This window comes from Ambystoma mexicanum, chromosome 10 (genome assembly GCF_040938575.1).
Source record: "Ambystoma mexicanum isolate Mex_15411 chromosome 10, UKY_AmexF1_1, whole genome shotgun sequence".
In the NCBI taxonomy this organism is placed as follows: Eukaryota; Metazoa; Chordata; class Amphibia; order Caudata; family Ambystomatidae; genus Ambystoma; species Ambystoma mexicanum.
Window position 1 is genome coordinate 684,262,325 of NC_090932.1, and position 26,960 is coordinate 684,289,284.

Sequence of the window (26,960 nt, forward strand, 5' to 3'; positions counted from 1 at the left end):
AACAGGGTGACACTGAACAACACATAAGGTGGGATGCATTCAAAGTTACAATTAGAGGAAAAATTATTGCGGCGAAAGCCTGAAGAGATCGAGAGGAGTCTCTTGGAAAGAGAGTTGGATGAAAAATTGAAAAGGGTCATGTCCAAGATGGGGTTTGGAGCTACTGGAGAAGTCCGGAGAGAATACAGGGCCATAAGGGGAGCATTGGAAATTTTGCAAACAAGGGTGGCAGGATGTGCGCTGCTATACCTTAAATAGTAATATTATGCAAAGGGGAACAAGGCAGACAATTTGCTGGCTAGGTTAGTAAGGAAGGAAGATAAAACTAGAACCATATTAAACATTGAAGTGAAAGGGGGAGGGGAGAGTTCAGAGATAATGGATATAACCTGGTAATTTTCAGCCTATTACACAGACATATATAAATCTGATAGCCCCCTAGAGCAGATGCAATTATAATATCTGGAGAGATGTAATCTTCCAGTACTATCTGAACAAGACAAACTGGATATAGACCAAGATATTACGCTGGAGGAGGTCTGCAGAGTGATGGTGTCTGCCAGTTAACAAATGTCTAGGGCCTTATGGTTTTATGGCTGATTTTTTTTATGAAACATTCAGGGAACAGTTAACTCCACATTTGGTTCAGATGTTTGACAAGTTTGGGGAAGCGGGGAACATAACACCAACGATGGAGGAAGCTAAGGTGGTCCTGCTCCCGAAGCCAGGGAAAGACCTGGCAAGTTGCAACACATGCAGGCCTATTGCACAAATTAACATAGATGCAAAGATCTATAGACCATCTTCTTCCAAAGCCCGTTAGCACGGACCAATCTGGCTTTATAAGGGGCAGACAAACTGGGGATAACATTAGAAGAGTAGCACACTTAATAGAAAAGGTCAATATAAACACTCAGGCCTTTTTGATTACTTTAGATGCAGAAAAAGCTTTCGATAAAGTGGAGTGGCAGTTCTTGGTTTCTACTATGGTGAAAAGGGGTTTTGGGGATAGGATCATCTCAATGATGAAAGCAAATTTATTACTCTAATCCGACATTGAATCTGATGATTAACAGACAATTATCAGGACCAGTCAAGATTTCTCATGCATCAAAACCGGGGTGCCCATTGTCCCCATTACTTTATGTGATCCATTTGGAGCCGCTCTTGGCCACAATAAGGGTAACATCAGATATTGTGGGAATCCCGTTTGGAGGAAACAGCCATATCCGCATTTGCAGATTATAGGTTACTGACTCTCACAGACCCAGAAAGGTCTATTAGGGCCCTGAACAGGGAATTGGCTAATTTTGGGTCAGTAGCAGGGTTAAAGATTAATATGCACAAATTGGAGATCTTGAATCTGATGATACCGTTGGAGAAGGAACAAGAACTTAAAAGGACTTTTTCACATAGTTGGGCGGACAAGGCTATAAAATGTTTGGGGGTCCACATCACAAAAAATATCGAATCATTATTTGTCGCAAATTATCCCCCCCTACTTGGGACCATCACGCAAAATGGTAATAGATTGGGGTCTGCTGACGATATCGTGGATAGGAAGGATTGATGTTCTTAAGATGGTTATTGTGCTGAAACATTTGTACCATTTTATGACACTACCAACAAGGGTGCCTAAGTCCTCATTTCAAACCATCCAACGGTACATAGGGAGATATATATGGAACAATAAAAAACCTAGAGTTGCACGATCTGTACTGACTATGCCGATAAATAGGGGCGGGATGAGCGAACAGGCAAAAGGTGTGGAGACAAATGGACAAAGTGCTAGTGGGAGGTCACCTTGAGGAGGTCCGTTGGAAACCTAAAGGGATAGACTACACAATATCTACGGCAGCACGATTGGATCTCTAATGGGGGAATCATGGGATGAATTAGAAGCCAGAGCGGGATTCATCACTTACCCATCGCCCTTTAGCCCGATACTCCACAATCCTCGATTTTCCCCAGGAATGAGAGGGTATAATTTTAGCAAATGGGAGAAGGGCGGATTTATCTGGAAATGGGATATGATCGAGGGGGGAGAGATTAAAGCCTTTAACGAGTGCAAACTAGACTTTTCGTTGGAAGAGGGGGAGAGATTCAGATACACGCAACTGAGACATTGGTTACTGAATCCAACAATCAAGGCGGAAGCAATAAGATCCCTAACACCCTTCGAAAAATTACTGCTCTCATACTAAGGGGATGCACACATTGTGGGGACGATTTATAAGTACATCAAACAAAATGAAGAAGTAGGTTATAGATGTTACATGAGGCAATGGGAGGAATCAGTGAGCCAGCAGATTGATTAGGCACTGTGGATACAACAATGGCAAAGTATGCCCAAGCTCACAAGGTTGGTCCAATTACAGGAGAAATGGGTAAAGCCGATGGTCCAGTGGCACCTTACTTTGGTGAGGCTCCATAGGTTCTTCCCGAAGGTACCCAAGGCATTTTGGAGGGAGTGTGGTGTGGAGGGGTCGTGGAGTCCCATCTGGTGGGGGTGCCCGCAGACCCAACTGTTTTGGAAAAAGATTAGGGAGGCTATAGAGAAAGTGTGGGGACCATGGGAGGGGGAAATATAGGCCTCACAATCTTGGGGTTCGGTGGAATACTTGAAGATCTACCATCCAAGGCACACTGCAAGGTGTATGTGATTTTAATGATGGCAGGGGCATTGGGGATCGCCTAGAAGTGGAAATCAAGGGAGCCGCCTAATGAGCATGAATGGGTGGGAAAGGTGTGGCATTTTGCGGCTTTAGAATGAGTATCTTACTCCTTAAAAGGGAATCACCAGGTCTCTATGGCGGACTGGGATCTGGTACTGAAATTCTTACAGAAAGGGTGCCAGAGGAAGATCAAACTTGTGGGTCTGGTTTAAACCGTGGGTACCATTCTTGGAGACTAAGATTCTGTACGAGGGAGGACATTAATGTTATGGGCAAGAGGGGGTGGGGTGGAAATATTTTTTGGAAGTTAGAAGATTCATCATGTTGTGGGCAAAGAGACATGCATTGGACAAAGGTTGGGCCGACAAAAGGGGCGGTGTCGGTAGGGGGGGGGATCCAGGGAGGGGGGGAGTTGCAAAAATGTTAATGAAAATGCCAATAAATAAAAAATAAAAAAAAATACTAAAACAATGACAACATTCATTTTAAAGGTTTAAACATTTACAAAATTAAGAAGAAAGCAACTCCTGGATAAATATAAGCTCCAAACTGTTTGGAAGTTTAAGCACCTTTTATCATTTTGACTTCTTAAGACCTGCCTAAATTGTACTAAAACCTATTGTAAGTGACTGCTTAGAATGTGCGCTGAGAATATACTATGCAAGAATAGGGACGACGACCGTATTATAGTGTGTACAGGAGACCATGAAAGGATATAAGCGATTCTGAAAAAGTAATGTCAATAGGAGTAATAACAGTCCATAAACTGATAAGAGGAAATAGGGGAATATCGCGTTCATGACATTCAGTCCATTTGTTTTAATTTTAACATAATTATTAAAGCAGAAACGGTGCGAGTACTGAAATGTTGTAGATTTGACAAGAACGGTTGGTTACTCTTAGCCTTCCTTAAGGACTCCCACTGACTTGACATGTCCAGCTGAAAAAATCGAACTCTTGATACAATGTGTCTGTACTAACATCGCATGAATCCTGCCATGCCCCCCGTTACAGAAGTCTTTAGTGTCCCAGACCATCTGCTTTTTGTTGGATTTTCAAAGACTTAGACCTTTTTAGATCCTTTTTTCGTGGCCCACTTACATACCTGCCTTCCTCCTCCTTCCCCCTCCACTCTTATATCCGATCTACCAGCAAATCTCAGTACCTGGTCCCCTTGTTTATGATGTATGGATTTCAGCATAACCTTTACTGGTCACAGTAAAAAAAAAGGTGGTATTTCCAAAATTGCTTGTTTTTTCTGCCTGCCAAATGATAGCCCTGATTCATCCTATTTGACTTTGGAATGCTCAATGCATTGCGTACTGCCTAATTGTGAGGGGACACTCCACTGAAAAACATCAAATGTTTACCTCAAATCAGCAACAATTTGAAAAGGTCAACTTTTTCAAAACATTTTTTGTACTTCTGTAGAGTGATGTTTCACATAAGAGACATCAGCAATGCCTGGGGTGGGTGTCCTAGAGAATGTGAACACTTGGGCATCTCAGTGGTCCCTTCTTACCCTTTGTGCAGTAATGCACAGACATGTCAATACTGTTCCTTCCGTGCATGGAACACTAGTGATATCATCCTCTACTGTTCCTAATTCATTCTCACCCCCAAACAGGGATGGAAATTGATATTTTTTGTGAAGCTGTGCATGAGCAGTATTTTTGAAAATCTGCATGTGTTACTGCTGGTAGGGCTTAAAGTTCTAATACTGCAAAATCCCTGAGACAGTGGTTATTACCACATGCAGAAATCCTGCCCAAAAATCTGCTAAAGTCATATGGATAGACTATGCAAATACCAACCTGTGATATTTCCTTTACATGCCCCTTCACCCATTACTCTCTCTCATATGCTCTATTTCCTCGCCTCTTTTCATAAATCTTTTCTTAATCTTTTCCCATCTTTTAGTTCTTTGTAAAGCTCTAAAATACCAAATGGTTAGGTATGCCCTATATAAATAAATAAAAGTGGGGTAGTTATCTCATAACACAAACACAACATGCTTGTCTTGTAGACAGGGGGGATGCTGTGTGTCATGGGTTTGATAACCTGGTCAACTCAGCCGTTGACCTCCTCCATAACTCCCATCCCCATCCCGATACATTTAAAACCACTTTGTCGGTACTAATGACTGTAATAAGTAGCAGAGTCGGTCGCAGAGTCTTTGGGTCTCTGTGTACACTGTTTCCAGTTTTGCCATATCACTACTGTGTTTGCCTGCAGTCCTTCCTTCGTGTCTGCAACCCAGCCTACCCAGCCTGCTTCACTTCAAAAGCTGCCTGTCCTACGGAGCGAAACGTGAAGTCGGTCGCAGAGTCTTTGGCTCTCTGTCTACACTGTTATCAGTTTTGCCAGATCGCTACTGTGTTTGCCTGCAGCCCTTCCTTTGTGTCTGGAACCCAGCCTGCTTCACTTCAAAAGCTGCCTGTCCCGCGGAGCGGACCGCGGAGTCAGTCGCAGAGTCTTTGGGTCTCTGTCTACACTATTTCCAGTTTTGCCAGATCACTACTGTGTTTGCCTGCAGTCCTTCCTTTGTGTCTGGAACCCAGCCTGCTTCACTTCAAAAGCTGCCTGTCCCGTGGAAGCTTGTAGCTGTGTCCCAGGTCTCCCTGTCAGACTTTTTGGATTGCAACCGTCAACACAGCACCTTGTGAAACCCCTCGCACGCCGTGACACCACGCAAACTGCCCCCCTCCCTGTTTTTCATAGCACTCGGAGAGCGTCTTGTGACTGCCCAGAGTGTCTAACCTTCATACTCCGAAACCTTGTGCCCGCTGTTTACTGAAGAGTACATCAGCGCTCAAGCCACTCTCGCCAGACTACTCGGATAACGGCCAGCCACGGATAAAATCTGCTAAATCCTTTGCAGGCTGTGACTTCACGGGAACTGGCCCTCCCCCTCTGATGGTTACGCCACCTTGAGCACTATAAACTACTTACGTGGAAGACTTCAGATCTCTGTCCCTGAGGTGTGTATCGGCGCCCCGGCCGTTCCGCTTTCCCTGCCCCGATTACACCCTGCTGCTGACGGCATCAGCTGGAATCTTGGCGGGCTGTGGCTCCGCGGGACCTGCCCCTCCCCTTTGTTGGTCACGGCACTTCCGAGCACATCTTGCGGTCGTCTAGAGCGCTGTACAGTACCCACTCTCTGAAGAGACTGATAACAGAGAGTTTTGCTGCAAGACACGCAGTGGGGCACCCGCTCCTTAAACCATTAACTCCGATCGAATTTTATCCTACATAAACACTGAAGCTGGTTGCGACCAGCCATTTGGCTTCTATGACCTCCACGACCCCAGAGCCAATCGAGAGCAGCGAGTGAAAGAACACGAGCTAAAACCTTTATTACCTCGCACTCCGTTCATCTCTACATCTTGCTGTAACTCCCACCAGTTTCCACAGTGCCTGATTGGATGTACACTACAGTCACACCATTTCTGTCGTGACGTCCTTGACGTCAGAGAGCCTCCGAATAACCACCAGGTGTACAACATACATGAGACTGCGGGGCGTTTGCCCTTTGATCATGTACCTCGTCTAATTACCGCGTTACTGGATTGGAGTGAGAAACACTCATAATACACGTCTGGTGTAAAACGTGCATGAGACTGCAGAGCGCTTGTCCTTTGATCATGCACTTTGTCTAACTACTCTCCTATTTACCTACGACCTGGGGCAAAATCAATAAAACTATCCTTATCCATTATTGTGACGTTTGAATTAGTGGTGAGCATTGGGTAAAAGAACAGGATGCAATAATCCTTTCACAGGCTACACCGCCTACATTATTACTCTGTTTCTATTAAAAATAAATACTCAGTAAGCTACCAACATTTCACACTAATTGAGTTTGGCCAAGAACAGTAACAACTAGTATCCCTCTCCCCAGTGGAGAAACCCATGAAATTGAACTACCAACACCACCTAGTGAGGGAAACCTGTGAGGTTGAGATATCCTGATACGGATAGAACTCTGTGGGTGTTAGTCTCAAATTGCCATCATGTCAATCAAGACTCCCAAAGCCAATGTTTGGCCCAAAACAAGATTACGTTGTAAGCTTGGATCTGCTCTCTTAACCCGAGTGCGAGTGAGTTGAAACAACTGACTATGGAGCAGACGATAACCAAGAAAGACAAAGGTCCTCCTTTACCTGCAACCAACTCAGATGGCATAAAATATCAAGAGCCTCTGCACCCAAACCCTTCACCTGAAGACCCTACGATGAACAACTCTAAAGATCCCACATGGCAACACATAGAATGTGAACATGTACCCGCGGGGCAGGGACTTCAAGGCCCCCCTGAACTAGAATCTGACAATCTTCCATGTCTATGGCAACACATAGAATCTAAACAGGTGCCCGTGGAGCAGGGACTTCCAGGCCCCACAAAAGTAGAAGCTGAGATTTCTCTACGACAATGGGCTCTCACCTTGGACAAACCAGTCGACTCTGAGGAATTGGACGACCTAGACAGGCGTCTACCTGGTCAACCTGAGACTATTACAAAAGAACGTGAGATGCCCCCAGCAAATCTGGCCACCAGGAAGGATGATCTTCCAACCCCAAGTACTGAATGACGCCAAACTTAAGCTTCAGATCACAGATGTCCAGTCATCCTATTCCAATGACACTGAGAACCCATTCCCAGATTTTGCTCTAGAAATGCAAGCCTCCAATCAATTACCACCTGTAGAAACTATACAGACTTCTGTCGCTTCTATTACCAATGAGATATCGAAAAGTGATGCTCAGGAATCTACCTCCCGAACTGCCGACCCACTACCAGAACATCTAAAGCCAGCTCCACCCACCTCGAATTCCCAAAGCATCATAACGCAAAATTCACAACCAACTATTTTAAAAAAAGAACAAGCGAGGCTGGCAAAGCTAAAATGGCTCAATACCCATGCTTCCATAATACAAAAAAAAAATCTACCCACAAATCATCAAATAATCACAAACTCCAAATTGGCCTGACTATCACTTGACATTACAGAGATTGAGTCAATAATGAACAGTGTCGAAAAACGGAAGGCCATTTTTGGTAACATTGTGCCAACTAGATGCCCTGAAGCCACCTCCACACCAATGGTTCTTCAAAATCCACAAGTTTCAAGGGGAATTAAGGAAAGGAAGATTGAAGAACTTATCCCAAAACTACCAAAAGCCCACGCAAGGCAAATGAAAACTCCCATTACCACAGATCCGGAAACAACTGCCATCCAAAAAGTGAAAACCGAAGTCATTTCACATATGACTTTGAGTCATTTTATACACCTTTTTTAGAACAAGAAAACGGAAATTGGATACCTCAAGTCAAAATGGGAAAAATTGACATTTCTGTGTGCAACCGGAGAACTTGAACTATCATGAAACATGTCAACCAAGAATTCCAACAACCATGAGTGACTTACAAAACATGCTGATAGCAGTAGTATCACAATCCATTATTCCTTTCCTCAAATTGCAAGAAGACACTAAGGATTCCATTAGGGGTCAAGCGACGTTATTAGCTCTCATTCACACAAAGCAAGTCTACATTGAGAATTTCTTAAAGGAATGGTTCGCCCAAAATTTTTTATTGCAAAAAAAGATGGGCAATAATAAAAAAAAATCGATTGCCACTTTTTTTTTTTAACTCCCTATGTAAAATTTTGAGAAAATGAAGCTCAAAATTTTAAAAAGGAAGCACATAGGGGCATCTATTTTGTGAAATGGATGCCCGCCTGTGCTTGCTTTTGCGGCACTAATGAAGGAAAAGCCAGCCAGCTGTAGTAAACAAAAGCTACCACTGGGTGGCTTTTCTTTGATTGGTGCCGGGACTTGGAGGACGCAGACCGGAGACTACAGACAGAAAAGCTGCAGCTGCATCTCAGTAAGTGCTATTTTTTTTTTTTTTAAATAAGCACTAGCTGCGGTTTTTTTTCTAAGTTTTCCGGGCTGGAGGAGCCCGGAAAACTTAGAAATAAAACCGCAGTTTTAAAAACGTTGTATTTATGTTTGCGGTAGCTTTGGAAGCTACCGCACACATAAGTACAAAGTTATTGTGTTTGAAAACGCTGCGGTTTTCCTTTCCAAGTTTCTCAGGCTCCTCCGGCTCAGAGGAGCCTGAGAAACTTGGAAAGAAAAACTGCAGCGTTTTCAAACACAACCGCGTTGTGTTTCTTCCTAAAGCTGCTTTCCCATTTGGAGCCCCAAATGGGAAAGCAGCTTTAGGCAGAAACACAACGCGGTTGTTTTCTGAAAAGCCCCAAATGGGAAAGCAGCTTTAGGCAGAAACAAAACGCGGTTGTTTTCTGAAATGCTAAACGCTGCAGTGTTTCTGCCTAAAGCTGCTTTCCCATTTGGGGCTTTCGGGCTCCCCGTGGGGAGCCCGAGAGCCCCAAATGGGAAAACAGCTTTAGGCAGAAACACTGCGGCATGGAAACACAACCGTGTTGTGTTTCTGCTGCCTTGGCTTTCACTTTGGGTCTCCGGTGCTCCCCTGGGGGAGCACCGGAGACCCAAAGTGATAGCCACGGCAGCAGAAACACAACGCGTTTGTGTTTTAAAAACGCTGCGGTTTTTCTTTCCAAGTTTCTCAGGCTCCTCTGAGCCGGAGGAGCCTGAGAAACTTGGAAAGAAAAACCGCAGCGTTTTCAAACACAATAACGTTGTATTTATGTGTGCGGTAGCTTCAAAAGCTACCGCAAACATAAATACAACGTTTTTAAAGCTGCAGTTTTATTTCTAAGTTTTCTGGGCTCCTCCAGCCCGGAAAACTTAGAAAAAAACCAGCAGCTAGTGTTTATTTTTATTAAAAACATAGCACTTACCGAGATGCAGCTGCAGCTTTTCTGCCTGTAGTCTCTGGTCTCCGTCCTCCGAGTCCCGGCATCAATGAAGGAAAATATTTCAGTGGTAGCTTTTGTTTACTACAGCTGGCTGGCTTTTCCTTCATTAGTGCCGCAAAAGCCAAAGCAAGCACAGCGGCGGGCATCCATTTCACAAAATGGATGCCTTTATGTGCTTTTTTTTAGCTTCATTTTCTCAAAATTTTACATAGGGACTTAAAAAAAAGTGCCAATCGATTCTTTTTATTATTGCCCATCTTTTTTTGCAATAAAAATATTTGGGCGAACTATTCCTTTAACCACACTGGAAAAAAGGCTGGGTTCTGAGGCTGATCAATCATTGAAATGGCAACAAAGATTATTTGAGATTGCAAGAGGAGATAGAGAGGAGAAAAACAGATTACCGACCAATGTTATGGCATGGATGCAAGCAACCCAGCACTCTCATTTACAGCCAGGAGCTGACATCAGGACAACGGCCACCATAAAAATCTTACCTACTAAGCCAGCGACGAAAGAACCGCAGTCCCAAATTGGCTGTATTGACAACTTCTCAATTCTAGAACCCATGCAGCAACCTCTAAAGTCAACAATGGAAACCGCTCAAGGAAAAGAAATCTTTCAAATCTTTACCCCTGGAAGTAAACATATGGAAGCACAAATAGGAAAGAAGTCTTCCAAAAAAAAAGACCAACAATAAATCATCGGGTACCAAACAAAACGGCTCAAGAGCCTTTTTAAGTACAGTAAACCATTCAGGAAAAAACCCTTTGATCCATAATATTCCGACAGAAGAAACTATAAAAATGCTTAAGCAAGTTATACCAGAGCAGAAAACTTCGTCAACCATTTTCATTTTCTAATGGTAGGAAAGAAGACAATCCACTTACCGTAGATGATCTAGTAAACCTCTCAACGTACACAGATGATTATGGAGAAGACATAGTTGATAACACCTTATGTGATGACTCAAGCCTGATCATCATGGACGAATACTTACGAAACACATCAAAGAGTATCAACCTGTCATGTGAGGTCGTCTCAGATGAATCTATGGTCGATGAATGCCCCTCAACAACGGAACAGCGGTCTGATGAAGAACTTCCAGATACTCCTCAACTATCCAGACCAACTAGCGACCACTGTCCCAAGGGACCAAGTAGTCACACTGGAAATCCGCGTGAATCTGATTATGACCGGAACCGACGATGGACTCAAAGAGAATCAGAAAAGGATGAACTGAGAAATAACAATCGGATAGTGCTCCCAGAGTTCACCAGTCCGATACCGGATCGTACTCAATTTACTCTTCAATTAGAAAACCAAACAAATAAAAATGAACAACTGATATTGAACTGAACCAACACACTTCTTCTATTAAAGGCAATTCCTTATTTGAGACCGATCTGATATTGCAATATCAAACTCATAACTTTCCTAGACCATGCTCGCCTAGATAGAGTGACTATCGATCTTTGGGATCGATCTACAATGGAAAAAATCCTCTCACAGTCTGAAGTATTATTAAACCTAGGATTTAAATTCACCAAAACGCAATCAGAGGTACCAGCTGCGTCATTACGAAGACAGAATGAGCGCTCAAATCCTCAAGTAGCCATGAATGTGGCAACCGATTGGTCGAATCATACAACATGTGATCCACACTAGAGACCTCCGGTGTACCAGGAATTACCCATACCTAAATCGAATAGTAAGGATAGCTACCCATTCTATCGTCCATATGAAGATTCGATGTATAACTCCTCCCAAGACCTATCTTCCGTTTCATAACAATCAACAACTGACTTCCAATGGTCCCTGTGCACCTGGAATACGAGGGTAATACGCATTTATTCAACCAACCAGCTGTCGATTTAGAACTACTAACCATAGTTTGCTTACAAGAAAATTGGTTGACAACGTGTCCAAGCAGCGAAGGTTTTATCACTTTACTGAACCCAGCAATACAAGGTGCACATTGCAGACCTATAGCAGGTTTACTGACATTAATCAAAATTCTACCACGATGGTCAATTGTAAGTACCATAAATGTGAACCCCTGGGTGCAGAATACCATCATCAAGATTTCCCCTGATGACATGAACAACCGGGATTTAAATGTACAACAAACTTGGTCAACGTTTGGACTTCGACAAGGTGTTAACCCGTGCGAAAAAATGGCAGAAGGAAATTCTCATTTGAAACTTGAAACAAATAGAGCAACCCAAGGATCACATGATTAGATCATTACCTACATGGTCCAGTGGCAAAGCCACAGCTATAATTGACTATGTATACCTTACATCAGAATTAATGGAATCCATCATAGAGACCTACAGCAAGCCCACGCAAAGGGGCGACCACCACCAATTAATAATAAAGGGGCTTGGCCTCGCTCAAGCCAGGAAGACGAACCCGCCATTGCAGATAGAAGTCACTGGTAAAAACGGTAGATTGCGATTAACCGAAGATCAAATGAGAGGACTTACAAACCACATCCAATTACCAACGGTGCCTGACTCGGATAAATTAAACTATGATACCTTTTTGATTCCCTTTTTTCGACCAACGAAGAATGTTGTGAAGAATCATACTCATCAATATGACTCTGCACTTGCTGAAAAAAATAAGAAATGCGAAAGAATATCCGCAAACTAAAACCAACAAGTGGTATATCATTCAGCGTACAGAAGAAAAAAATCAAACAAGCCTATGTAAATTGGAAGAAATCACATCAGGCAATTTTGTTGCAAAATGACGCAGAACTTATCATGAAGGCCCACAGGAACAACAATCCAAGACAGCTCTAGAATCTTCTAAATAATAACTATAACATTGGACAACTTATGACAGCAAATGTGACTGAACAAGCTTGGATAGTTCATTTTTCAAGTATATATAACGCTTCTATCCCTTCCATGCCCGGGCTCCCACAGTTTTCGATTAAAAATTGGAAGATCCGTTATGAGAAAGAAGATGTAACTTCCATCTTCCATAAATTAAACATCTCACGAGCCCCGGGACCAGACGGCCTGTCAAACGCAGCTTTAAAACAAAATGCTGACTTATGGATTCTCTTCATGATACAGCTGCTAGAAATCATTAACAAGTTGAACAAAATTCTGCCATCCTGGAGAACAGCGATTATCGTTCCAATCTATAAGCAAGGTGCTCGTGATAATCCTCAAAACTTCAGACCAATCGCATTATTAGACCCGTTAGGAAAGGTCTTTGCAACACTACTTCTGAAACAACTCAAGGAATTGCCCACGAAAACTAAACGATTTGCTCTTAAGACAGACTGGCTTTACGTTTAACGTTGGTACCAATGTAAATCTCCTTATCATGAATCTGATTAAGAACGAAGCCATCAACAAAAAAACACCGATCTATGTGGCATTTTTAGATTTACACATGGCCTTCGATACAATATCGAGAACAAGAGTATGGCAAAAATGAATAACGTGGAAATGTCCTCCGGAGATTCTAGAGCCAATAAAAGTACTCTATTCCAATACAACAATTACTGTGAGATTATCAAAAGCTGGCATTACCACCCCTGTGATAATTACAACCAAAGGCTTAAAACAAGGCTGCCCCCTTGCAGCTACCTTATACAACTTGTACACAGCGGATTACGAAGAACATCTACATGACCAGGCACTGAACCCTCCAAAATTGAATTCTGTTCCGATTCCAGCACTATTCTACGCCGATGACGACATCCTTTTGGATAAAATCATACCAGGCTTACAGCAAAGCTTACATCTCATGGGCGACTACATGAAGGCCAACCATCTGCGTATAAATACTACAAAGACCAAAGTCATGGCTCTAGTTAAACTTCCATTTAAGAAGAAAAGATCGCTGAATCTGATCATTGATGATACCTGCCTCGAAAAAGTATCAACCTTTAAATACCTTGGCATTACGCTGAACCTGACGAAACTAGAAAAACGTTGGTTTGACACTCTTGAAAGAAAAACTGAACTATTAGCCAGACAAGGTTGTATCCTCCATCGAAAATATGGCAAATTTTCATTTAAGCCTATCATAACCTTCTACAGGCAGAAGGTTGTCCCGGTAATAACATATGGCAGTGATGCAATGATACATTCCCAACCAAAAAAACTGGACTAAACTTGAGGCAATCTTCTGGAGGAAGTTATTAAGATTGCCAGATGCATTTCCAATGGACCGAATCCGATATGAAATCGCGACGCAATCAATTGCGTCAATAGTAAGATGGAAACAATTTGATCTGCTAAGACAATTGCTGATAAATAACGATATACCAGCCATAGCAATCTTGAAATTCATTCATGGCGCTATGCACAACACAGTCTTACGGGCATGGCAAGGACATCTACTTCAACAGCTAAAAGCTGAGGACATTTCAGTTGACACACTCATGTATAGACCACAGCATGCAAAACTTAAACTGGCAAAGAATGACTGGATTAGAACTTGTCATACTAAAACCCTATACTCCAGAAACCTCCAATGCCACTCGGATCTACGAGCACTTAATGAAATCCCAAAATCTATGAAAAAATGAAACTATTCCTGACTCTATGGTCCGAGCTATTTACATGAAGATACGACTAAACAATTTACCCACAAGAGAAAAACTAGCGATGATACGGAAAATACCGAAAAGTGAAAGACACTGCCGCTTCTGCAAAAACAGTGAGGTTCCAGAGACAATTCATCATTTAGTAATGGTCTGTCCAGACCTCATGGACCAAAGACAAATCTTTGGCAGTCATTTCAATATATCGGCTCAGCAGTTGGATGAAGATTCCCGCTGGTCATTAATACTGAATGGCCGGGAAAAAAAACTAATTTTCACAATTGTTAAAGTTTTAGAACATGTCTGGATCTGGATATTAGATGACGAAAATAGTAAAAAGGAAAACTGATTGACTATCTATTTTAGTTACTTGTATAGTGAAACCAACGAATTTATTTTTTCTTTTCTTTTTCTCTTTTTCTTTCTCTATCCTTAAACTGTATATAATAACTAATGAAAAGTTTGTAATAAACTAAATCATTTTAAATTTAAAAAAAAGTAACATTTATTTCGAAGCACTCTGAAATGGGAATGCTGGTGTAGCCGAGCTATATAAAACAGAATTATTTCATTTGGAAGGATGTTATTTTGATCAAGATTTCTGCCACAAATTTCACTTAATACATTAACCAAAGTGATATCTAGATACTTTGAGACAATCTTGAGATCTCTTCTAATGGACACAAAACACTCTATAAAGGACATAGCACATTTCCTCAGGAAGATTCGAGAGATTGTGTGTTTAGCACCTAATGCACTCCTTGCAACAGTGGATGTTACCTCACTGTAATTAATCATTCCATGCGAAGATGGAATAGCTGCATGCCACAGATTCCTGCAAAAAATAACCAACAAGATACACAACTGTGATTTATTGACCCGCCACCAATAACCACTCTGAACGTAGTAGTACATTCCAAGGGTCTTTATTGGAATTTTACAACAGAACAATGGTAGGTTCAACTGGGCCCTTTATGTTTTACTGTATTTTTAAGGGGAATTGACACTAGGGCCGTCCCTGTGTATCTACTTTCCATGGTTTAGCCCCTCCCTAGCCAGTCGTCCCTAACAGGATGTTAGTAGCTCACCAATGGGGACAACTATCTGTGTGGTGTTCTAAATGATACTATCAATGTTTTCCCTAAAGCATTGGCTAACCTCTCTTCCTAAATATCTTCCTTCTTCTCGATCTCTTTGCTTATCTGCCTCCAACTCTCTCAGCGTCAGTCGCTTCTCCAAGCAACGAGTTGGTGGTAGATATCTTTCTTTGGCTGGGGCCTCCCTCTGAAACAACCTCCCTGAAACTTGGGGAGAACCATCTCTGGTTCCGGAAGCACCTCAAGACCTTCCTCTTTGCTTCTGCTTTCTCTCCTCCTCTCCCCTGCTGTACTCCTGGCTGAACCTGAAACTGCACTGGTCACCTGGCTACCCTCTGATCTCAGACCCAGGTCCCCTCCCACACCAGTTGCACATCTGCACTGCCCTCGCACTTGGGGACTGTTTTCTGTATCCCTACAGTTCCATACCAGCACCTGACACCTGATGTCTGCACTTACCCTTGCACTTGCCACCAGCTGGCTGAACTTTTTATTTATTGCTCTTTTTTTCTATTTATTTCTTACTGTCGATCCCATGTACTGCACTGCCCTCCTCCCTCTTTCCCCCGCACGTTTCCCCTTCCCCTGCATTTACCTGATCTCAATGTCACCTGGCCTAGTAAGATCGTTGTCCGTCTTCCCTCTGTTCCCCCTCCCTTGCTTCATCGCGCCTTGAAACACTTGTATGTAGGTGCGTTATAAATGTGATATTGTCAGGAAACAACAGCAGACATCACATGTCGGCTGACGTAGCCGGAGAAAACCCAAAGTGCTTAATCCTTTGAGAAAGCTAGGAAAGAGCATACGACGGAAGCATGTGAATACACGGGGCAGTGGTCATTACACTTACCGAAGGGCTTCCCCCGACATGGCACGCCGTTATCCTTCAGTGCGCGTTGGGGGTTGCCATGACGATGGTGGCTCGGGACTTCGTTTCCTTTAGTGACGGCAATTTGCCTGCGGTCATGTGGGACATCACGTGTAACCTGCCCCTCAATAAAGCCACACCTCTAACAGTGCTTCAACGCTTCTGATCTCGTTTGTTTTGCATCAGCAGTGGCTTTTTGTTCTTGCTTAAGTGATTCCTCGTTTTTGACCCTTGGCCTGTTTATTCTGGACTCTGTTTCTTGCCTCACCCTTTGGATTTGTTTGGAACCTTCTTCTCGGCTCAGACCGCTTGCGACCCGCTATTGCCTCATGTTTTTACTTTTTCAGCCAGCGTGTTACCGACACAGACCGCTCATCTTCTCCACCCGGAATTTGGATTAGGTGATTCTTTTGGATTGTGTAATGTTATCAGGATTTTGGAACAGGCGTCATCCTCATGCCAGCGGGAATAGGGGGATATGTGCTTGGACTAGAGATTGCCTCATGGCACTTGTGAACTTTAAGGCGTCCTCGTGCCGTTGGGCATAGGCCTTTACTACAAACAACATCAGGAAGGACTCAACCTACCTCCAACAAATGGAAGGACTCAACCATAGAAACTTTCCGCTACCCTGCAACCAGGAACGCCCTGTATACGGAACTCCTCATTGGTCACTCTGTTAAGCTTTGACATTGCTTGGGTTTGCTTATCCTGGTTTGTCACCCAGTAATCATAGGCACTTACCACTTGCACCTCGTTCGGTCTGCAGGTTGGTTGATAGCACACCCCTGGCTGTGTATACTGGTGTCGCTCCCTCTTCTGCTTTAGGAAGGTTATTCCATTATTTCAGGTTAGTCTGGTTCTGTACTTGCCTGGTCTGTATTACTCTATATTGAACCTGTACTAAGCCAACATTTTTACTTTGTAGCCAGTGGGTTCCAGGGTGTCCACTCATCTTTCAATCAATAGAACCCTCAGTCTGTCATTAGGTACTCCTGAGAGTTACATTGGTCGGAAGAATTTGTCCGCTAAACGACGAGTTCAAGTGTCCTGCCACTATTGATTATTAGGTCGATCTGACACAGATCATATCTCCTTCAGGATTTTCTAATTTCCTCTGACCTATCCCACTTAGTGTTCTAGGGAGTTTGGGATGGTGCTTTCTTCCACCCGTCGTCACTCTCTTCTCTCATGCACATTCTTACCATGGGTCCCAAGATGTTCCCCTCCGACCATGTCACTTTTCCTCTGATCTCTCACTCCTCCTTTCCAACCAACACCCTCTGATCTTCTCTTCTTACTCATGTTCTTACTATTAATCTTAACTCCTACTAACCCTCTGCATCTCACTTCTATCTTCCCTTCCCTCCTTCCTCCCACTCTACTTCCCTGCCTCTTGCTATTCCTCTGTCATTCTCTCTTTTCGCACCTCTACTCCTATTCTTCAACATCCTGCTGCTCTTACTATTTACCGTCTATTATTATTCCTCCTTGGTTGGACCCTCGTCCCGATGTGATCAAAGTCCTCTGGCCGCTGTTGGAGCAGCATTGCATGAAGCTTCATGGTTTCTTCCATAGAGGGTCCTTCTTCCTCTCTGTTGAAAAAGTGGTCAGTCCTGAAGGATGTTGCCCTCCATGCACCCTGGGTCCTGCTTGTCGATGGCCCTTTCTGAGTGGTCGGAGGTTACTCTGGTCTTGTCTCGGTACATCCCTGATGACACTTCAGTCCAGTCTCTGTCTATGAGACTTTGACCTGGTACTGGTATCCTGTTGTGCCATGATACCAAAGTTGGACTCAAGTAGGTGTCTGATTCTTTAGGGGATGCTGGGTTTTTGTTCCCCCTTTCCGCACAGGTTCTTTCTCTGGCTACCCTCGGTATTCGGGATAAACCTGTATCTGGTCTCCTTCCTTCTTCTGACAGAGTATCTACAGGCTGCTTCTGCTCGAAGAACTCCAATCTTCCTTATTCCAGTTTAATTGCGCTCTTTATTTCAGTATGAGGTTCTCTCCACATTGGTGCCAGGTTCTCCTCTCTTTGAGCGAATTCAGTATCCCAGACTGTATCTAGATGCAATAGGCCAAACGCACCTCCTTTCCGCAACTGCAGAATTTCAGAAGTTGAGTTAATCAGGAGGTCCCGGATATTGGTGGGATACTGGACAGGACTTATTACAGTGAGCTATTGATCCTGAAGCTTGGGTCGGAATGGGTGGACTGGAGAAAAGTATCCAATGCAATCTTGTGCAAAGTCCACCCATAGATCGGTCTCAATTATGGTTGTCTCGTTATCCATAATCCAACAGTCATATGCACTCTGGAAGTCATAGGCAGCCTTCTACAGTGACCCTCTACAGGCCCTCTGTTCAGCACAGCTCCTCAGTGCGGCGACTCCTTCCCGGTGGTTCCCACAGGCAAGGGTTCCTCGGATTCAGGTTCTGGCACACCCAAGGCCTCTAAGGCTACCGACTCCCAAGCCGAGTGGCCCAAAAGCTTTTCGGGCCCTTCGGGGGCAGACCTGAGGTGATGAAGGCTACCGGCTCCGAGGGGCTCAGCAGCCCTACCGGGTTGGCCTCCACAGGCAGATCAAGTTCGTCCTCTTCTTCGACCTCAAGGGGTAAAGGATTGTCAGGTGCCACCTCCAAGAGTCAGTGCTCAGCACGATCCAGCACGAATACCGGCACAGGTCCAGAGAGCTCGCTCCAAGGTCATGAGTCAGGGCATTAGGACTACCGGCCAGCCGGCATGAGGGCTCAGCGCCTACCAGAGTGATCTCTGAGGTAGATGCTTCTACTTTGGCTGCAGGACCCAAGCTGTATCTTCCCATGTCTGAGCCCTCTCGTGGCTCGGAGCCTTGAGGCCCTCCCGCCAGGGGCGTGGTGCAAGGCCCCAAATTGGCAGATAGGCACATGGCGAAGCCTGCTGGGCTGGGCAGCCATTTTGGATTAGACTTCGGGCCTGCCCATGCTCTCGTCGATTGAATGGGCCTTTCAAGAAAGTTCCAGTCCCCTTCCTTCTGGAAGCGGCAGCGGATTGTATGGTTCAGGCATCTGGTCTCCTCAGGAGTACATCTACCCTTCGCAGCCTTACCACTACACGCCTCAGGCGCCTCAGCGCTTTGACCTCGAGCGTAGACCCAGCGCCTGGGAGGACCAGGCCTTTAGGGATCCGGCGGCTAACGAGGACCGCTTCTTTGAGTGCTTCCTCCTCCTCATGCGTTCCCCTCAGATGAAGGGGCTCCTGAAGCATATAATGAAGGAAGTGATCCCGCAGGTGGTGCCTCCCCGGCCTCCTCCTCTGGGTCCTCCACCTGTTCCTCCAGCGCTACCGGTGCCCGTGCCGGTCCCTCCCCCGGTCCGGGCCCTACCGGTTGGTCCGACCCCTCCACCACCTCCTGTACCACCAATGCCTCACCCTCAACAGCCGTTGGACCTGTCTTCTGCTCTGGACCTAGGGGGGACCCCTCTGGCACCTGTGTCCCAGGCCCAGACTCCCTTTGGTAAGTAAAAAAGGGGCAGGGGCGAGGACGACGATGGCACCTAGGACGATGAACCTTTGGAATCCATTACGGCCTTTCATGACCACCTTCAGGACCTAGCAGAGTTCTTGGGGGTCCCTCTGCCCAAGGAACCCCCCAGAAGTCAGGAGTGCTAGCAGAGGTTTTGGGCAAGCGCACCATGATCTGGTCTGGCATCCATCTCCAGAAGGATGTCCTGCAGTTGGCAAGAAAGGTCTGGGAGAAGCCCAGGGCCAATGCCCAGATAAACAAGAAGTTGAACAGTAGGTTCAGGCTGACGGATGGGGAGCCAATCCTCATGGTTGCCCACCCTCAGCCACATTCTTCAGTGGTGGCTGCAGCCTCACTATATTTTAAACCATCGTTTTTGTATTCTTCCTCCACGGGAGCCTCCTCCAGTTGTTTTTCCGAGGAGGACAATGTCCTCGAGTCTTTGGGCAAACGCTGTTAGGCCATTTCAGGTCTGCGGCAAGCCAATGCCCTTTTAGCCACGGCTAACCAGAAGCTGTGGCGGGACCTCAAGGAGGCAAGCATCCTTCAAAGCCGGTCTGTGGGATGCCCGTACCTTTGCGCAGGACCTCATGGAGTCTTCTGTCCCCCACATTGACACAGCCAGCAGAGGGCAGTGTCTGGGTGTCGAGATGAGAAGGATAGCGTGGATGCATGCCACTAAGTTTTCATTTGACGTGCAAGAGCAGATCCTAGATCTGCCCTTTGAGGGCGTGGACCTCTTTCGTTCATCAGCCGATAACTAGTCGACAAAGAAGAAAACCTCCACTCAAACCGCCAAGTCCTTCGCCATCCTGCCAAAGCATGGGCAGAAGTCCTTTCCTCAGTCTCAGGGCAGGACCGAATTCAAATACTGCGCTTTCACTGGCTTCAAGGGGATCCGGGACCGTGGTACGCAGGAGCCTGACAGGTCACCCAGAGACAACAGGAGGAAGCAGCAGAGGACTTAGGCTGGGATTTCCACCTTCCTCCTCAAATGCCAAGAAAAAGTGACGTCAAGGTCAGGAAACACAGCTCTCCTGTGGTGGGCCAATGGGCTCTTTTCCAGCACAGCTGGAATTGTCTTTCTAATACCCTTTGGATCCTATCCATAGTCTCCACAGGCTTCAGTCTTCCTCTGCCTCAGATCGGGTCTGTGGCTCTTTTAGCAGAGATCCTTTCGCTCTTGGAGATGCAGGGGGTATAACCGGTTTTTGTGGTACTCCAGAACAACCAAGCTGGCCTGAGGGTTGTCCTGGATCTGTCATTTCTCAATCTGTCTTTACCGCTAGACTGCTTCAAGATGAGAACTCCTGCGCACGTAGCAGAGTCTCTGTGTGTAGGGGACTGGATGTGTTCCCTATACCTCAAGGATGCGTACCTGCATGTTCCAACCTCCCAGCCGCATCAAATGTTTGAGGTACAAGGTGCTGCCTTTTGGCCTGAACTCTGTTCTTCGTGTCTTCACAAAGTTGATGAACGCAGTGGCAGGTCTCCTCCGCTTGGAGGACCATCACCTTTACCCCTTTCTGGATGATTGGCTGGTGTGGATGGGGTCGCCCGAGGCGGTGATACACTCCTGCCAGAGATTGGTGGATATTCTTTATCAGCTGGGGGTTTACCTCAACTAGAGGCAGTCACAATTGTGCCTGTCCCAGGAACTGGTTTTCCTAGGGGTGTGTTTTGAACAGGCTCCTCTCCTTTCGCAAGGGGAGTACTTTCTGCCCAACTTGACCACCTTGGCATGGTGGTTCCTGCACCTTCTGGGGTTGATGGCCTCCTGCGTGCTCACGGTACAGCACACTCGCCTCAAGATGAGGCACCTACATCTCCACCTGTTGGCCAATTGGGATCAGGAGACTGGGTCTCAGTCCGACAGGATCCCAATACCACCGCTCCTCCTGCTGATCTTCGCTGGTGGTTGATGGATGGCAATGTTTCATTGGGTGCCCCCTTCACCCGCTCAGATCCTACCCTGGTGGTGACAACGGACTGCTCTCTTTCAGGCTGGGGGGCTACTCTTGAGGCTACGCGATACATAGCGCATTGTCAGGGGCAAAGCCCTCCTGCATATCAATCTGCTCGAGCTCAGGGCAGTGGTCCTAGCCCTCAAGGCGTTTCTGCCCCTCATCAGGGACAGGTCTGTTCTAGTCAGTGCAGACAATTCTACTACAATGTTTTACCTAAACCAGCAGGGTGGCACCCGTCCCCCCCCCCACCCTCCTCTGCATGGAGGTGGTACCGATCTGGGAATGGGCCCTGACAGAGGGTTTTTGGATATCAGCAGTCCACCTCCCGGGGGAGAGCAATGCAGAGGCGGACAAGCTGAGCCGCTTGGGGTTCAACACCTACGAGTGCGAGTTGCACTCCAGCTCCTTGTTGCCGCTGTTCCAGCATTGGGGGTTTGCGGACCTGGACTTGTTTGCATCTTCTCTGAATTCCAAGTGCCCCCAGTTTGAATCGTGGGCAGGACCCGGTCAGTGGTCTCTTGGAGATGCCTTCTAGATCTGTTGGCACGGCCGCAGGTGTTTAATGTGCTCCCGCCACCCCCTCTGCTCCAGCAGACCCTCCGCAAGTTCTCAGGCTTCGGTGGGCTGCAGCCTCATCCTGATTGTCCCCAATGGCCTTCGAGAGCCTGCAGTTGTGCTCCCAGGGTCCCGTTCACCTTCTGAACCCCAACATGAGCTTCCTTATGCAGCAGGGCAGGGCAGCGGAACATCCAGACCAGGCCAGGGTGGCGTTGGCGGCCTGGTTCCTGACCAGCTAAGGCTTCAGCATGCTCAATGTTCACATGACAACTAGGACATCATTCAACAAGCCAGGAGGCCCTCTACTCTGTCCCAGTATACAAGTAAATGGACTGGGTTCTGCCATTGGGCTCATGACAAGGATCTGGATCCTGTCACCTGTCCCCTGGATGACGTACTGGCTTTTTCAGCACACCTGGCTCGTTCGGGAGTTCAGGTGGATATTTGCTGCACTTATTTGGCGCCATTTGGGCTTCAAGAATTCCCTCCAGCATGAGTTTTTGGTGGCAACCCGGTGGTTAAGGCCCACCTTAAGGGGCTATCTAGGCTTTTACCTCCGGCGCATAGGCTGCATCCAGTATGGGACCTCAATGTGGTTCTTGCAGCTTTGCAGCACAAACCTTTCGAGCCGATGGCCTCTGTACACATCCGGCTGGTAACGCTTAAGACTGTTCTACTGGTAGCTCTCACCTCTGCGTGCAGGGTCAGTGAGCTCCATGCGTTAACTACGTGCAAGGCTTTCACCACGTTTCACAATGACAAGGTCATCTTGCGCACTCAACCAAACTTCTTGCCCAAGGTGGTGCGATCATTTCATCTGAATCAAGAGATCGGCCTGCTGGTGTTCTTTCCAAACCCCCAGTCAGAGGCAGAGAGGGCCCTACATTCCTTGGACCTCAAGACGATACCCAGGTTTTACCTCTCTCAGAATAAATCCTTCAGGAAGTTCAAGTCATTGTTTGTCAATTTTGCGGGCTCCTTCCCGGCTCTCAGGCTTCCAAGGCTTCCATCGCCCGTTGGATGGTTCAGGCCATTTCGGAGGCGCACACGGCCATGGGCAAACCAGTTCCTGAGGGGATTTATGGCCATGCGGTCAGAGCTAAGGCCACAGCTGCCGCATTAAGAGACCTGCTATATGGGATGTCATCCGCAAGGCAGCTACTTGGGCCATTTCATCGGCCTTCTGTAAGCACTATTCCCCGGATACCAGCTCCAGGTGGTTCTGAAGAAACTTTTTGCTTCCTTCTTCATATGAGGCAGGTTGTCACGGCTCCACCCTATGGTATTGTTCGGTGGAATCACCCACAAGGATGAAGAAAAGGGGACTGCACGCATGAGTAATTAAAATTACTCACCATAGTGACTAGAGTACTCCTAATCCATCGTCTCCTTTCCTCCATACGTACCACCCATCATCCTCTGCTTGTAGGCCAAGGACTAATATGTAATAAGTGTAGCCAGGTATCTAAGCGTCCGATGTGTTCAAAGAAGACTGAGGTGAGGCACCGGAGCCTGGGACTCGGCAGGGTGTTCCTGTTTGCTGCCAAAGGTTCCCGTACCGTCCCCATGCTGGGAGACGCCCACAAGGATGGAGGAAAGGGGACTATTAACTATGAGTTACTACGGTGAGTAACTTTAATTTTTATACTTTCAATTGACAATGAATCTATGATCTGTTAGCATCCGATTCAGGATTCAGTTCCCTGGCATGTTGTGTACAAAATACAAATACTGAGCAAACCTTTCTTTTCTCCTGAAGTTAAATCTGTGTTTTTTACAGGTCAATATTTTGCAGCAAGCTTTAATTTGATTTATTAATTATGTGGCCAATCTCCTGTTTTCAATTTTTCAGATCTATTTGACAATGCTGATGAAACTGCAAAAATGGCAAAAAGTTTGCCCGATTCGGATGGCGTATATTTTGTTCCTTCTTTCAGTGGGTTGCAGGTAAGTGTTTATGTATGTAGCATGACTAATCCCTTCACAAAAGATGCTTGTAGGATGTAGTGCTATTACCTGCTCTATGAAAAGTATTTCAAAATCCATTAGTGGTAAATGGAGATTTGTTCAGTGCTTGAGCTAAACTTTGGTCTGTCAACCTGCCGGATGTTAGAGTAGGAGCTAGCGCCCATTATGTATTAGTAGGTGTCAGAACTGGTAGAAGGGCGAAGTTAGCAACGGCTGGGTGACAGTAGGAGAAGGTACGACCTACTAGCGACTGGGGTTAGGATATAGCACTTAGTTGGAGTCTGCCGTTAATAGGAGGCAACAGTCAATAGGGATTTTTTAGAGCGTGGCAACTGTCAGGGAGGTTTGTAGGAGGCCAAAGTTATCGGGTTTTCAGAGTCAGTTGGTGACAGGTGATAGAAGGTAGAGAGTGAGAAGAATGGATTTTTCAGTAGGTGGTTAACTTTAGTGAGTGGTTTTAATGAGACCACAATGAGAATTAGTAAGCTGTTTTAGTTAGTAGAGGGCGGGATGTAATGGGTAATTGCAGGTGGAAGGTTGCAGAAGATGTGCAGTGGGAAGTTAGGAGATGTTAGTGGGTGGTGCAAGGTAACAGATAACCAACATTAACTGTTAGTCTTGCTGGGTAGGACTCCCAGGTATGCCAGAGCGATGCTGGGGGTCCGTGGACTCAGAGGGCCTAACACCCTCCCCAGAATAAACACAGGGCTCGGTCAGACGGCAAGTACAAACTGCGGTTTATTGCAAATAAAACTAACAGGGATCAGTACACAAACACAGCAAGAGTCGGGTACAGCTCGAGGTGCCATGGCACGCAGGCCGGTTTTCTAGCATTCTTATGTCATCACTCTTGCCCTTCCCCTTAAAACCTATTACCACGGGTGATTGGTCACTTGAGAGTTCCTACCACCTATAGTGGACCCTAGAGGTGTTATTCTACTGGTCCTTGCATGTCAGGAGGCTGGCCTGTCCCCTCCCCAAGAACTAACTATTGCATTGTTGCAGAGTAGTAGGCTTACCATTGGTTCCTGCCCTTTGCCATCAGCCCCTGGAATACTAAAGTGTGATTGGTTAGAGCTGCTGCCCTCGATCGAGTTCTCAACTCACTGTACACCCTCTTCAAGGTGATGTGAACGATTATGTGTCTGTATTGTAACTTGTTGCGATCTGCGTCTGGTTTGCTGAGACGGGCTCCTCTTTCTCACCGTGGATGACTGTCCATTGTCTTGCTTGGCTGCACCACGTGTTTAGAGACCAAGAATTTGAGTTCCGAAGCTCACAATTATGAGGATTTATTCAGTTTCTCTGCAGCTGGTCCTTTGTCGTCTGGGGATTGGAATGTGTCTTCATATCTCTGACCTTGGCTGTGGGCCTGTCCCATGCGTCTTGCTTTCTGTGCAGCCCTTAGCTCTGCTCGTCTCGTGTTCAGTGGCTTGAGGCCTGCTGTAATTTTCCTAAACCTTATAATGTGGTTTCTACATTGTCCATGTTATACTACGTTCTCTATGGATTAGCTATACGTGGTTCGATCAGGTTCCATATATACTCCTGTATGTCCACGCGAACATTGGCTCCAAGCATCAGCACGCTTGCCCAGGATCTCTTGTGCCTTGCGGTTCCATGTTACCGCATTTGGCTGATGACAAAATAATAAAAGCATTGACAGTATGTATGTGTATCTGTCCTCTAGCTATAGAACTGTATGCTAATTTTCTTCATGTATACGAGTGTGTGTTTATGTGGTGCATTGTGGACTGCACATGTGCTTCATGTCTGACGCTGCTATGTGATGGGGTCACTAATGACGTCAGTAACATGACTTCTTGGTGCTTAGTCAAGATTGTCGATATAGGTGTCGCTGTCCACGATCACTGGCTCTTCTCCCACACACAGGAAGACTGGTGTTGTATTCGGCCTGTTTGGCTGGCTGAGAGGATATCTTTCAGTGTACTTATCGATTATTGGCGCACTCAGGATTTATCCAGCATAAGATTAATGGCTGCGAGGGTTTCTAGTTCTTCATCCTGACATGAACTTGGGAGCGCGGAGGGGGTGGTCTCGGGCTCCCTCTTCAGTCTCTTTCTGACTATGGTGTGATTTAAATATGCTCAGCTGGTTAGTAGAGGATGTTAGCAAGTACAGGGTTTAATTAACGAAGAGAATTATGGGAGTTTCAATTGTTGGTGGGAAGTCTACATTTAGTAGAGTAAACTAAGACAGGAGTGTGAGGATTGGGTAAGTGAGTAGAAGGAATTTAGTATGAGGCATGCCTCAGATGTTCATGTTTCGTTGGAAGAAGAGTTTAGTCACTTGTGGGGAATTTTTTTGAGGTGGATGTTACTGGTTGCCAGAGGTTAGTAGGTGGTATGGTATTGGTAGAAAGGGACTGACAGTGAAAGTTGTATAGGATTCGCTACAAAATCAGTTGCCTGTGGGGGCTTAGAGTGGCAATGTTCATACCAAAGGCCTATAGAGCAGATGTTTTTCAATACTTCTTGTCAAGTGGCATGCCTACAGGTGATTTAAACTGGGAAAGCATTTTGAGTCATTGATATTTAACTAAGAGCTAGAAACCACTACTTATTCAGAGACTGGGCCTCATTATAAGTTGGGCGGTGCAGTAAATAAGCGGCAGTAATACCGTTACTGCTGCATTACCGCACCACCCAACTACAGTTTGGGGAAAGGTGGAGGAAAAACCTCCAGCAAGAACCGGGAGATATTTCTGCCACCTTACAGTATAAAATCGGCCATTTTGGTGGTATTACCGCCAGAGGTAATGCTGCCAAAATCCCCCATGGAGTCCTATATACTACAATTAATGGGGACTAACACCACCTATTGCCACTTGTAATCCGGTGGTAATACCGCTGGACCAAGTGGCGGTAATGGTAATACAGT

General features: G+C 45.8%; 1 protein-coding gene across 2 annotated transcripts in view; it reads left to right on the forward strand.

The window, feature by feature from the left end:
• GK5 (glycerol kinase 5) overlaps positions 1–26,960 on the forward strand; it is an 831,314-nt gene that overhangs the window by 701,686 nt on the left and 102,668 nt on the right. For both annotated transcript variants that reach the window (XM_069618275.1, XM_069618276.1), the window contains one exon: positions 23,944–24,038. In XM_069618275.1, coding sequence (XP_069474376.1) covers positions 23,944–24,038 — 95 coding nt within the window. The remainder of the gene's footprint in view (positions 1–23,943; positions 24,039–26,960) is intronic.